We start from the raw sequence: 12,983 nt of genomic DNA, 5'->3' as shown, positions 1-12,983 counted from the left end.
ATACAAGACTGCTGATACTACTTTGTTACTTTACGCTGCTGGCCTGCAAGTTAGCATGCTAAAGGCTATGAAACTAGCAACAACAAAAAAGAAAGGCAAGACACCACAGGTTTAATATGCAGGCCAGACAAAACAATAATTACTTAATTTACACTCACCTGCCACTTTATTAGGTACTTTATTAGTAGTGAAATGTTGGACCCCCTTTTGCCTTCAGAACTGCCTTAATTCTTTGTTGCATACTTTCAACAAGGTATTGGAAACATTGCTCAGAGATTTTGGTTGGTTATTTGAGTTACTGTTGCCTTTCTGTCATCTCAAACCAGTCTGCCCATTCTCCTCTGACCTCTCACATTAACAAGGCATTTTCGTCCACACAACTGCCGCTCACTGGATATTTCCTCTTTTTCAGACCGTTGTCTGTAAACCCTAGAGATGGTTGTGCGTGAAAATCCCAGTAGATCAGCAGTTTCTGAAATACTCAGACCAGCCCGTCTGGCACCAACAACGATGCCACGTTCAAAGTCACTTAAATCACCTTTCTTCCCCATTCTGATGCTCAATCTGCACTTCAGCAAGTTGTCTTGACCACCTCTACATGCCGAAATGCATTGAGTTTGTGTTAACAAGCAATTGAACTAATAAAGTGGCCGGTGAGTGTATATACGTTATGTTCAAACATCTCATAAAAATGTTTTACATTTAAAAATGTATGGCTAGCTGTATTGCTCACTGAAGCTAATGTAGCTGGATGCAAGGGCGTTTTGAGTGAATAAACACAATAAATCTATATCACTCTACAACTTCCATAGTATATAGTTTCCCTAAACACAGTCACTCTGTACCACTCTACAGCTACCATAGTACATCACTTCCCTAAAATATGGGCCTTATTCACCAACTGTTCTTAAGAAGAAATTTCTTCTGAAAACCCACTTCTGCAATTTTCAAGAAGATTCTGACATTCACCAATGTTTTCTTATTGTTCTCAGGTAAGAACACACTCAAGAGCACAAAGTTGTGAACAATTCTGTTTAAGAACACAACATGAATCAGACATAGACTTTTTCTTAGGAATTTTATCAAGGACAAATTTAAGAGAACATTTAGGAAGATACTGGTAAATGGGGCACAATCACTCTATACCACTCTACCAACCCCATAGTACATCTCTTCCTTAAATACCAATATTTCTTAATACCACTCCCATAAACCACTGTCCAAAAAAAGGACTAATCTATTTTTGTATATGGAAAGAATTTGTCTATTCAAAGCCCGACCCATCACACTTTGTGGTTAACCGACAAGTTCCAAAACTCTTTTTTGTTCCACACACGTTTTCCAGCTGAATATCACTGTGTCGTTTGAATTATGAGTTTATTCAATATTTGGAACAGGAATATTGCTACATGCTTGCTACAAGCAAGTTAACACTTGCATTAAATTCACATGAAAAACATGCAACCTCTCCAAAATACCCTGCACAAACAAACTAACTTTGCCAAGTCTTGAAGTTAAGTGGATTTGGCTGATATGTGAATAGCTAGTGTTGTCATATAATAGTGCTGAATAAATGCCAATTAAATGCCTGAGTATTAGCTTGCTTGTAGCATGTATGCAGCAATAATCATATCTTGACTACTTAATGACCTTGTTATTCAAAGACATTCATGGAAAAATGTACAGAGAAACTATATTGGCTTTGTAACATTGTTGTTTACTACCTCAACCTCTGAGGTCTATAGAGCATGCTTTCCCTTAACACACCTACCACTCCCATAATACATTTCTACCCTAAGCGCACCACTCTATACATCTCCTCCTCCCGCCTCCCAGCATACCAGTCTATCCCAACCTCGCTGTTCATTGTTTTCAACACTCTCTGATGCTCAACCTGCTGCAGCTCTCCAGTCATTAACCACCGTCATCAATAATACATCTCTATCTGCATCTGCATGGTTCTGGCAGCACTTAAAGTCAGTGTGGGCTATGGGGATTGGATTACTGCCGATCAATAGCCAGGGGCAAAGAGACAGACTGCACCATTCCCAGTGGGAATCTGCAGCTCCGCCTCCACAAGAACAAACACATGCATACATAGACATGTGCACATGTGCATGCATACATGGACATGCCTGCAGTGCATATAGAAAGTCTTGTGCGTGGACACAAATTAGAGCTGCACAATATGTAGTTTGTATCATTATTATGATATTGTGGCCTTTACAATCACAGGAAGCTGGGTTAAGCAACTGAGCCCTGTAATTAGCTAATTTTATCGCATGCTACCAGCATTCTGACCAACCTCAGATGTTTCAGCTGAGTATTCTTGTTTTTTTTTTTGATGAGTCAAGGCATTCACATGGTCCAACAAATTTAAATAATTTACATGATAATATGCAGGCCAGTCTTTGATTATGTTATTAGAGGTTCACAAATGTATCACAACTGTGTTTGATATAGTGTAGTGGGTAACATCTCTCCCTTCCACGGTGTAGATTAGGGCTCAATCCCTGTCTGGGCAAACACCCTACACTATACCAGTAAGAGTCCTTGGGCAAGACTCCTAACACTACCTTCGCCTACCTGTGTAAAAATGATCAAATTGTAATTCGCTCTGGATAAGAGAGTCTGCCAAATGTCATGAATGTATTTTAATATATTTTGTGCAACAGTTGATTCCGAAGGCACAATCTGATTGGTTGAGAAATGTTATTAGTGATAACACCTCAGTGATAAGAGCTAATCATTACTTAGTTTTGCCTTCAGCACATACAAAAACAGAAAATGGAAACATTAGATAACTTTTTTGGGGGGCTGAAGGATATGGCCATTGAAAAACACATTTAAGACAATGTTCAGGGTTTTTGTTTAGCCTTTGTGTTACTTTTTTTTGCAGAACTATTTTATAAAAGAATTAGAATCTTCATGAATATTACTGTACTTGCCTTCAGCATATGGAATTTTGTACGTATCGTGCAGCCCTAACCAGAATATTGAACTAAATTCCGTCTCTGAAGGCACACATTCCATTTCTAGAGTGATATTCAGCTTCATTTGGGAATAGTTTAAATGAATAAATTGTTTCCCTTTTTGTTTTTTAAATATATTCAGTGAAAAAAAAAAGTTAATCATCACAGTGTGCCTTTTTTCGCTTTCATTCAACCAAAGAACAAATCATATGTGAATGTACATATATACAGTATCTCACAAAAGTGAGTACACTTCTCACATTTCTGCAAATATTTCATTATATCTTTTCATAGGACAGCACTATAGAAATGAAACTAGGATATAACTTAAAGTAGTCAGTGTACAGCTTGTACAGCAGTATAGATTTACTGTCCTCTGAAAATAACTCTACACACAGCCATTAATGTCTAAATAGCTGGCAACACAAGTGAGTCCACCTCACAGTGAACATGTCCAAATTGTGCTCCAAGTGTCAATATTTTGTGTGACCACCATCATTATCTAGCACTGCCTTAATCCTCTTGGGCATGGAATTCACCAGAGCTGCACAGATTTCTACTGGAATCCTCTTCCACTCCTCCATGATGACATCACGGAGCTGGTGGATGTTAAGACACCTTGCGCTCCTCTTTCCGCTTGAGGATGCCCCACAGGTGCTCAATTGGGTTTAGGTCTGGAGACATACTTGGCCAGTCCATTATCTTTACCTTCAGCAAGGCAGTTGTCATCTTGGACGTGTGTTTGGGTTGTTATTGTTTTGGAAAACTGCCATGCAGTTTCCGAAGGGAGGGGATCACGCTCTGCTTCAGAATATCACAGTACATGTTGGAATTCATGTTTCCCTCAATGAACCGCAGCTTCCCAGTGCTGGCGACACTCATGCAGCCGCAGACCATGATGCTACCACCACCATGCTTGACTGTAGGCAAGAGACAGTTGTCTTGGTACTCCTCACCAGGGCGCCGCCACACATGCTGGACACCATCTGAGCCAAACATCTTTATTTTGGTCTCATCAGACCACAGGACATGGTTCCAGTAATTCAGGTTCCACGACTGCTTGTCTTCAGCAAACTGTTTGCAGGCTTTCTTGTGCATCAGCTTCAGAAGAGGCCGAGTTGATTCATTGTGTAGCATATGATCTTAGCACTGACAGAATCTCCTCCCTCTTCTTCAATCTCTACAGCAATGCTGGCAGCACTCATGCATCTATTTTTTGAAGTCAACCTCTGCATATGACACTGAACACGTAGACTCAACTTCTTTGGTCGACCCTAGCGAGGCCTGTTCCGAGTAGAACCTGTCCTGGAAAACCGCTGTATGACCTTGGACACTGTGCTATAGCTCAGTTTCAGGATGTTGGCAATCTTATAGCCTAGGCCATCTTTGTGGAGAGCAACAATTCTATTTCTCACATCCTCAGGGAGTTCTTTGCCATGAGGTGCCATGTTGAATATCCACTGGCCAGTATGAGCGAATTGTGCTCAAAACACCAAATTTAACAGCCCTGCTCTCCATTCACACCTGGAACTGTGTGACTCTAATGAGTTACATCACACCAGAGAGGGACAACAACACAATTGGGCACAATTTGGACATGTTGACTGTGAGGTGGACTCACAGTCATGACATTAATAGCTGTGTTTCGAGTTATTTTCAGTGATTCACTGACTACTTTAAGTTTAATCCTAGTTTTATTTCTATAGTGTTGTCCCATGAAAAGATATAAAAAAATATTTGCAGAAATGTGAGGGGTGTATATATATATATATATATTGACATTAAAATGAGTAGATAAATAGATGGGTAGTGGTTATTTTAGTGTTTCCTACACTAAAAGTTACATAAAATGTTTCTACAAACTATCAAATCATTAGCAGCATTGAGGAAATGAGCTAAGTGGCTTACCTCGTCACCTGTGTCCTTGTGGTGAAATCCAGTGATCGCATTGATTTGAGAACCTCAATACAGCCCATATACTGAAACAAAATGTACAAATAAAACATAGAAACATTTGTCACTGTTTCATTATGGAAACAAGAAGCCAATCATACTGACAAAAAAACTTTAATCCTTGGAAGTCTAGAATTATTAATTAATTACAGTTTCTAGTCCTGTGGTGATCATAAAAAATGTGTGTGTGTGTGTGTGTGTGTGTGTGTGTGTGTGTGTGTGTGTGTGTGTGTGTGAAACCACATATCTGTCTTCATATGTTTCATACTTGTTTTTATTATTATGCCCAATAATAATATTAGATTTACTTCAGTTGTTAAATATGGTTCTTTTTAACAGTAAAGGGACATCCCAGAATAGTACACTGTTTGTAACTGACAGAACAAATAGGTTTATTTAATATATATATATATATATATATATATATATATATATACATAAATACATTATAGTCATATATACCAAAACTGTCAGTTATTTTATTTATACTGTGATATCTGTGTAATCTGCTTAAATGAATGCAAGCCAGCAATAATTAAATTAATAATAATTAAATAGAGATAAAACTAATAATTATATAATGTGTTACAGTTACATTTCATTTACATTCTGAATTGATAGCTTATAATCTGCACTTCTGACTTCTGTTTATTTCTGTTCGTATGTTTGCTTGTTTCAGCGAGTTACGAGAATTAACTAAGTTCTAAGAGTTAATCTATGATATGGTTCATCAAAAGAAATGGTGGTAACAATTGCCCATCTTCATCATCCGACACACCCACACACAACCACACTGATGTTGATAAGTTGCACATTGCATAGACAGTGGCAGAAGTACATATGCAGAATGCCACATATGGCTGCAGCTTAATCAACAGCATGTAATTATGTAAGGGTGCAAAATATATCTTCTGCAACGCAGCAGCTCATCCTCAGCCTCCAAGTGACAGAGTAATGGGTGGATTGGGGATAGTAATTACAGCAGACATAAAGGATAGGTGGATAGACAGTGCTAAAAGCCCCATGTTTGGCGGGGGTTGGGGGGCAGCATGGGCCTTCTGGGATAAGCAGAAGTGCTCAGACAGCAGGCTATTTCATGCAGGCCTGGGAACACTGAGGGAAACTCTAATATTGGCTGAAGGATAATTTAACCCCTTGCATTCACAAGCTTATTGCATACAAAGCATAGTTATTCAGTGACTATGTGGAAAACAATGCAAACTAATAATTATGATATTTTTAGGTTAGAGGAGACAGTTATAGACTTTTAGACCATCCAAAGCACTGGTTCATGATGCTTGTTTTGAAAACCACATGAACAACATTTTTTTCACTGGACTTGAAAAGTTGGTGACTGAGTTAAATCGTAAGTCAAGGTCTTAAAAAATAAAGGTGGTAAAAAGGAATCTTTGGAGCGGAAGAGTCACTATGGGTTCCCTAAAAACCCTTTCAGTGGATACTTACTATACTATAAGGAACTATTTTTTGTAAATGAGATGTATGAGTGTAAAGGATATTTTTAAAGTTTAAAGAATCTCTGGGTTATATACCAATGAAAGATTTCCTAGAACCCTACATCCAAGCCAATGGCCATTGAGGTACCTTTGTTTTTAAGAGTGAGCATATAAAATTGGTCAAATTCATATATCATAGATCAATAAAATTATGACATATCAGAGATATTAGATTAATAGAGGTTAGGTGCTTTTAATGTGGTAAAATTCCTAAGAAGTGGACATAAGTCTCTCTTTTTGTTAGAGGAGACTTAGTTGACTTCCACACAGACCATAGACCCACAGCCGGATTTCATTAAAGGTTATTATTGATTAACATAATGATTTAACGCACTAATGCTAGTAATGCTCGTATGTCAGTTTGCTCTGCAGGAGTTAACTGCCTGTTATTTTAGCACATGAAGATGACTCATAACACTCATCCCACAAACCAGTATGAAACTCTTTTCTGCTAACTGATGATGCCGCCCAACTTAACCTCCGTCACCCTAACAAAACGTGCTTAGTACATCTTGTTGATATATTTTATTCATATGGAAATGATGCACACATTTGAATCTTTGAATCTGAAAATTCAAAGCAACTTTTTTCAGTGTAATTTTACACCCAGTTATATGTTATAGTTATACACAGAGTCATCTTCTCCACAACCTGTGTAATAATGGCAGTGCAGATTAGCAACATGGCTTCCTCGACAACAAACCGAGGCTCCTGTCCAAAGAGCCTGAGTGTGTTTTAATGAGATTAGGAAGCAGCGGGAAGTGTTTAATCTGAGAGACGAGGTCTGCACCCTCGCTCTCAGCCTCAAAGTCCTCTTTGTCACAGGATTTATTCCTGCTTGATAAATCTTGTTTCCTCAGCAATGCTCTTTCTCAATTCAGTTTGCTGTTCCAGAAACCTTTCCAAGAAACTGGAGAGGAACAGAAACTAGCTCCTTCCACTTCAAAACAAGCCCCTCCTTGCTACATTGTACAAAGTGCATTAATCTAGACATTCTGCATAAGCCATGACTTCGTGAATTTTGCCAGAATGACATCAAGAGAGGAATTTGAAACTCAAAGGACATTAGCTATCCCTCAGGAGTGTGAGGAAGAGGTAAAATGTTATACTTGCTGGTGTAATATGGAGGACATTATGAAGCCCACTCATCTAACCAACTTATTCTACAGTGTTGTATTAATAAAAGTACTAATATATAACATTGGAAATATGACTGTTCACATGGTGGTCCTGTAGTAAGTAGGTGGTTTTGGCCTAGTTAGGGTTTGATTAGGCCTCTCAGACATAGGAAGGTTTACAAAAGCAACAGAAGTCCCTTAATATGTTGTTGTATAGCTGGTCTCATTTAAAATTAACTGAAAGCCCCAATAAATCACCCTGGTTCCTCTGGAGCACATGTGATACAAATGACTATGATTATATGTAATTGAATAGAGGAATGAATGTGCCTGTGTAATGCAATTAGGAACTATGCTCAAGCCCAGACTCTCTCTCTCTTTCTCCGGGGTCAGAAAGAGAGACTGAGCAATATGGGAGGGTTAGGGGAAGCTCATTGACATCGACGTCAAGCAGTCTGCCACCTACGGTAACTCGTTATGGACCATAAGGGATCGCACAGGCTATGTCAAATGTCAGCAGCATTTAACATTACTAATGAGTATTGAGAGACTGTTGAGCTGTTAATTGTGGTAGAGTGGTATTATCTCATTGCTTCTCTCAAAGGACAAACAAGTGTTTTTTATTCATTTTCTTAGTTTTGAAGCTCGACATTTATGTGTTTATGATATTGTTTACTTACTTACATCTCATGCTGTGCTGACGCACTGTGTTCTCACAGAGCAATATATCTAAATTTAATTATAGATTAATTTTCCAACAGCGCACCACAGACCAACCAACGACTGGCAAGTTCATTGTTCTTATTTCGCACCAACATTCACATGATGTCGAATGTAACACTGCATTTCTTTCTTTATGCCTGCATTAGTTTGTAACATTTGCTGTTGAAATCATAGTGCCTTTCAAATGTCTTTCCATTTCTTCAGCACAATACAATGTAGAGTAGGTGATGTAAACTGTGAACCATGGACCGCACAATGCTTTTCACAGCCAAGGCTACAATAGTACCTTATTGTAAAGAGCTGAAAGTCTGCTAAACACTATTGAGAGCTAATAATTTATTGACTCACCCTAACAATGTAGGAGGCGCCTGTGCTGCTGATCTTCTTGTCCGAGTGCAGCCAGCCCTGGGATGGCTTGTGGATGAAGCTGCCCTTATGGTTGAGGTCTTCTCCACCCAGCCACATGCCTTCCACCCTGGTCCTGCGGTTCATTCCCGTCCGGAAGCCTCCAGAGCCTCCTGGACTCCCCTCCGCCGTCGCAGCACCCCCAGAACCTCTGGGACTGGCTGATCCTGCCGAACCCGCTGAACCCCTCTGCTTGGCGACAGCCTGCAGGGAACAGGAACCCACACAAACAGGGTCACAGGAATTCAGCACAGCAGCCAGGCTGGCCACGGGTCCGCTGGCGGCTGCAGCCATCCCAGAAGCAGATGGGACGGCCTTGCCGGAGTCTTTGCTGGAGCTGGAGCCCGAGCTGGAGCTAGACGGGCTTCGGCTGAGTAGCGAGTTGGAGAACTTCCATTGGGGTATCTTTGGGATCAGCATGCAGAAGGTGGTGGCACTGTCCCGCTCACCGTCCGGCCCAGGCGAATCAGCATCAGCCAGTGCCTGGGCCTGTGAGGGAGGAGGGAGGGTGGCCGGTTCCAAGGGTGGCAGAGGCAAGCCCGGTGCAGATGAAGGAGCCACTGGAGTGGCCACCACTACCTTCCCGCTCATGGCCAAGCTCTGCATCAGGTCGTCGGAGGAGGTCACGGAGTCGTTGCGGAAGCGGCCATACTTGGGCTTAAGTAGCATGCCCGGAGAGGCAGCCCAGAGCAGGGGATGGTCACTGGCCACAAGGGGTGGGGGGGAAGGGGAAGGGGAAAGGGGGGGGAGAAAAGGGGAAAAATGCAATGGGAGAGAAAGGGAAATCCACAAGAATCCTCTGGGAAGAGAAGCCTCCTCTATGGATTTGGTGCAGTGCCGTGTTCACCCCTCTAACATGCAATACACATTCTCCCTCTCTCCCGCTCTCCTTCCTTCTGCTCTCTGACTGCTGGCCCTTTCCCTTAGTGTGGCTCGATTACTCCCTCCCACCTCTCTGTTTCTCTCTCGGTGATGTCATGATGTTATTGCTCGTCTATCAGCCCTGCCCAGCTGCTCTCAGACACCATTAGCTAACGCACATCTGCTTGAGCACCTCCTCCCAGCATGACATCACACACTTACACATTGAGTAGAGCCATGTAGCCACCACCAGACCCATATGGAAGAAAAAAACACATTTAAAAACATGACATATCTAAAATATATGCAGTATGTCTCAATATACAATACTGTGCAAAAGTCAGATATCTCCCCTCATTTATTTAATCTCTAACAAAACAACCATTAAGTATCAGTTATTCAATTTCTAAGAGATATTCCTGAGGAAGCCTGGATATAAGATAATCCACTTGCATAAATTAGGCCAATCAAAAGGAAAATAAGTGGAAAAACTGAATAATAATAACTATGTAAGATCTGGTAGCTCACCGTCAGATAAACAGCACTTAAAGCTTTCATGTTTGTGATACAGAAAAAAAATCATGCTTCTCTCTTGCTTCAGATCTGAAAAAAAGGAGTTTTTGTCCATCCCTCCGCTGTGTGAAGACATCTCAGCACTATGTCTTTGAAAGGATGTGCAGCTGTCAAGAAGCCCCATACTGGGAAAAGGAAATAGACTATAAAGCAGAACATTTGCAAATGAAACAAAGAAGCTGCTGGTATTCTCAGAAGAATGGACTGTCCGCCCCAGAGTCTAGACCTCAACATCGCTCAGTGTGTTTAGGATTACATGGCTCGTTAGAAGCAGAAAATGCAACCAACTTCTAAGACTGAACTTTAGAGGTATGGAAAATATTCCTGCAGATTTCTTTGAAAAACTGAAATCAAGTCTCCCAAAAAGAATGAACGCTGTAATAAAAAGACCACCACACTAAATACTAAACATAGATATTGTGATGTAGAAGTTGTGTTTTCTGGATTTCTTTACGACTGAGAAATGAATGACTTGTACTCAGTGGCCCTATTTAAGGGTAATAAAGGGATTGCTGACTTTTGCACAGTACTGCATGTGTCTAAGCACTTATATATGGAGCACTAGGAAAGAAACAATGAATCTAGTTTACTTATAAATACACACACTCATGCATGTGTTAGATTTCACTTCACATGAAGTCTAGTTATCTTTCTTTGGAATGAAGATTCACTACTGTAGTCATTTCTGCATCTGTCCTGATGAGCCTGATAAGATGTTCTAAGAACTAGCTAGTTCTCTCATATAACAAACAGTGGAAATAGTAAAGTCATGGCAAGAGACACTGCACACTTGATTAAACACAAGTAAGTAGAAGGTAAACGTGAAAGTACCTTACTCTGTTGCTGCCTGTTCTTCCATTATTGCTCCACTGTCCTCTGTACACTGGGCATGTTACTGACCTTCTAAGCCTCTGTTATTTTACACTTTGGGGTCTGTGCGTCGGACACTTTTGGAGTCTGACGCACGCGCTCCACTTGCGCAAGAGGCAGCATTTGTTTTACAGAAGTGTCTCTTCCTTTGTTTGTGACGTCACGGTGGCCTCAAGCACACATCGGCATGCTGTACTCCACTATGCTATACTAGGAGAACAAACAGGAAACACTGCATTGCTACATATTCCACTAGTTATTTCTGTGTCAACAAGTAGGTGAGAGCATTTTGTTGTGAAAGTGTGGTCAGACACAGACAGGAGGTGTATTTTTGAAGTCCATGTTTTCCATGGAAACAGTGGTAAACAATTGACAGCTTGAGCGCTCAAAACAACCCATTATTTAATAGTCGTATGAAGAGATTTGAACACCTTTGCACAATTTTGCATGTTTTCTTGATTTCCTAAGAGAAAGTAAGTTCATCCGTTCTCTACAGGTAACTTTAATATGTGGGTTTTCTGTATTTATTTTTAATTAAATGATGGTGAGTGAAAATCTTAGGTGCACAGCCCCTGAGTGGTACTTAAATACAAAAATATATTACAAGTATATAAAAATATATACACATTCCCGTCTGTAGACTGTAGTCCATAGACTGTAAATATACATCAGTATTGCACCATTCCCATTGTAACGGTAATATAGGTTATGAGATAAAAGCTGTGATGTGTGCAGTTGGATGCCTTTACATATATGCAATTAGTGAGACTGAGGTAAATAAAGGTGATGCAGGGCATAGAATAAGTTTACACACACACACACACACACACACACACACACACACACACACACACACACACACACACACACACACACATATATATATATATATGTGTGTGTGTGTGTGTGTGTGTGTGTGCGCATATATATATATATATATATATGTGTGTGTGTGTGTGTGTGTGTGTGTGTGTGCATATATATATATATATATGTGTGTGTGTGTGTGTGTGTGTGTGCATATATATATATATATATGTGTGTGTGTGTGTGTGTGTGTGTGCATATATATATATATATATATATATATATATATATATATATATATATATGTGTGTGTGTGTGTACAGGAATAGATTTGCTAAATTGAAGTGACAGGTAAGATCAGAGTGAGTCTGTTTGAGGTGTGGATGCAGTATGAATCATTAATGGGCATGATTTAGAGGTGTAATTTAACATATTGGAAAAAATTAAAGCTTCGTGTTGTTTTTTATTTATTGTGTTTGTTTGTTTACCAACACATAACATTCTGCAAATAAACAGTAATTGTGTATGAAATGTGCTGAGGGTGTTGTAGTGAACTTATTTTCACGTAAAGAATTTTGCCAACTTTCACATTAACTGTGTATGAGGCATTGAGGCCGTTTCTAATTAGTGAGAGTAGTCTTAGTGTACCTAGATCTTTTGGATGAAATAAAATCAAGTGACACAGCACCACTTAAGAGAATTTACAACCAGGAGCCTCATCCCATCTACCTCACTCACTCTCTCTCTCGCAGTACCATCACAGCTCTCCTGGGAGCCTCTACTCTGAGTGGGTCTGGAGCACATTCACTCTGTTTTAAGCGGGAACTCATATGTGAACAGTTGAACACAATTTGATTTCCGTTGCGTGGTCACCTAAAGGTCAAAATATGTTTGAAGGGAGTCTGAATCTTCTAAAGCCTTAAGACATCTTATGCTCAAAAAATGAAACCGCTCTGTTGTCGGTTTTAATCAGTTCTCTTCTCTTGTTGACGTTCCTTAAAAAACCATGGACCTGAGTCAGCTGTGTTGTTTCTGGGAAATGCAGTGAGCCGTCAGATTTACTTGGTAAGTGTTTGTTTTGTTGATGCAGCTTTGTTGTGTAAAACTCAGCATCTGTGCCGCCGGTTCCTGCTACTAGCTATTTGCATACTGTCTTACTTGTTTTACTCACTCTCTTCACATTATCT

The 12,983-nt window shown here is 40.1% G+C and overlaps 1 protein-coding gene across 5 annotated transcripts in view; it reads right to left on the bottom strand.

Annotated features, from left to right (window-relative positions):
* The window catches only part of shc2 (SHC (Src homology 2 domain containing) transforming protein 2), a 34,251-nt gene that overhangs the window by 18,472 nt on the left and 2,796 nt on the right, over positions 1–12,983 (bottom strand). Inside the window, exons 2-4 of one of the 5 annotated variants that reach the window (XM_017717556.2) lie at positions 10,951–11,199; positions 8,629–9,388; positions 4,881–4,951 (exon numbers count right to left, since the gene is read on the bottom strand). In XM_017717556.2, the coding sequence (XP_017573045.1) occupies positions 4,881–4,951; positions 8,629–9,354 (797 nt within the window). In that variant the 5' untranslated portion in view covers positions 9,355–9,388; positions 10,951–11,199. The remainder of the gene's footprint in view (positions 1–4,880; positions 4,952–8,628; positions 9,389–10,950; positions 11,200–12,983) is intronic. The other 4 variants (XM_017717557.2, XM_017717559.2, XM_017717560.2 and 1 more) reach the window with 4 other exon arrangements.

The sequence above is a fragment of the Pygocentrus nattereri genome, chromosome 15, assembly GCF_015220715.1.
Source record: "Pygocentrus nattereri isolate fPygNat1 chromosome 15, fPygNat1.pri, whole genome shotgun sequence".
Taxonomy (NCBI): domain Eukaryota; kingdom Metazoa; phylum Chordata; class Actinopteri; order Characiformes; family Serrasalmidae; genus Pygocentrus; species Pygocentrus nattereri.
The sequence above is the reverse complement of the archived record's forward strand: the minus strand, read 5'-3'. Positions and strand labels throughout refer to the sequence as shown.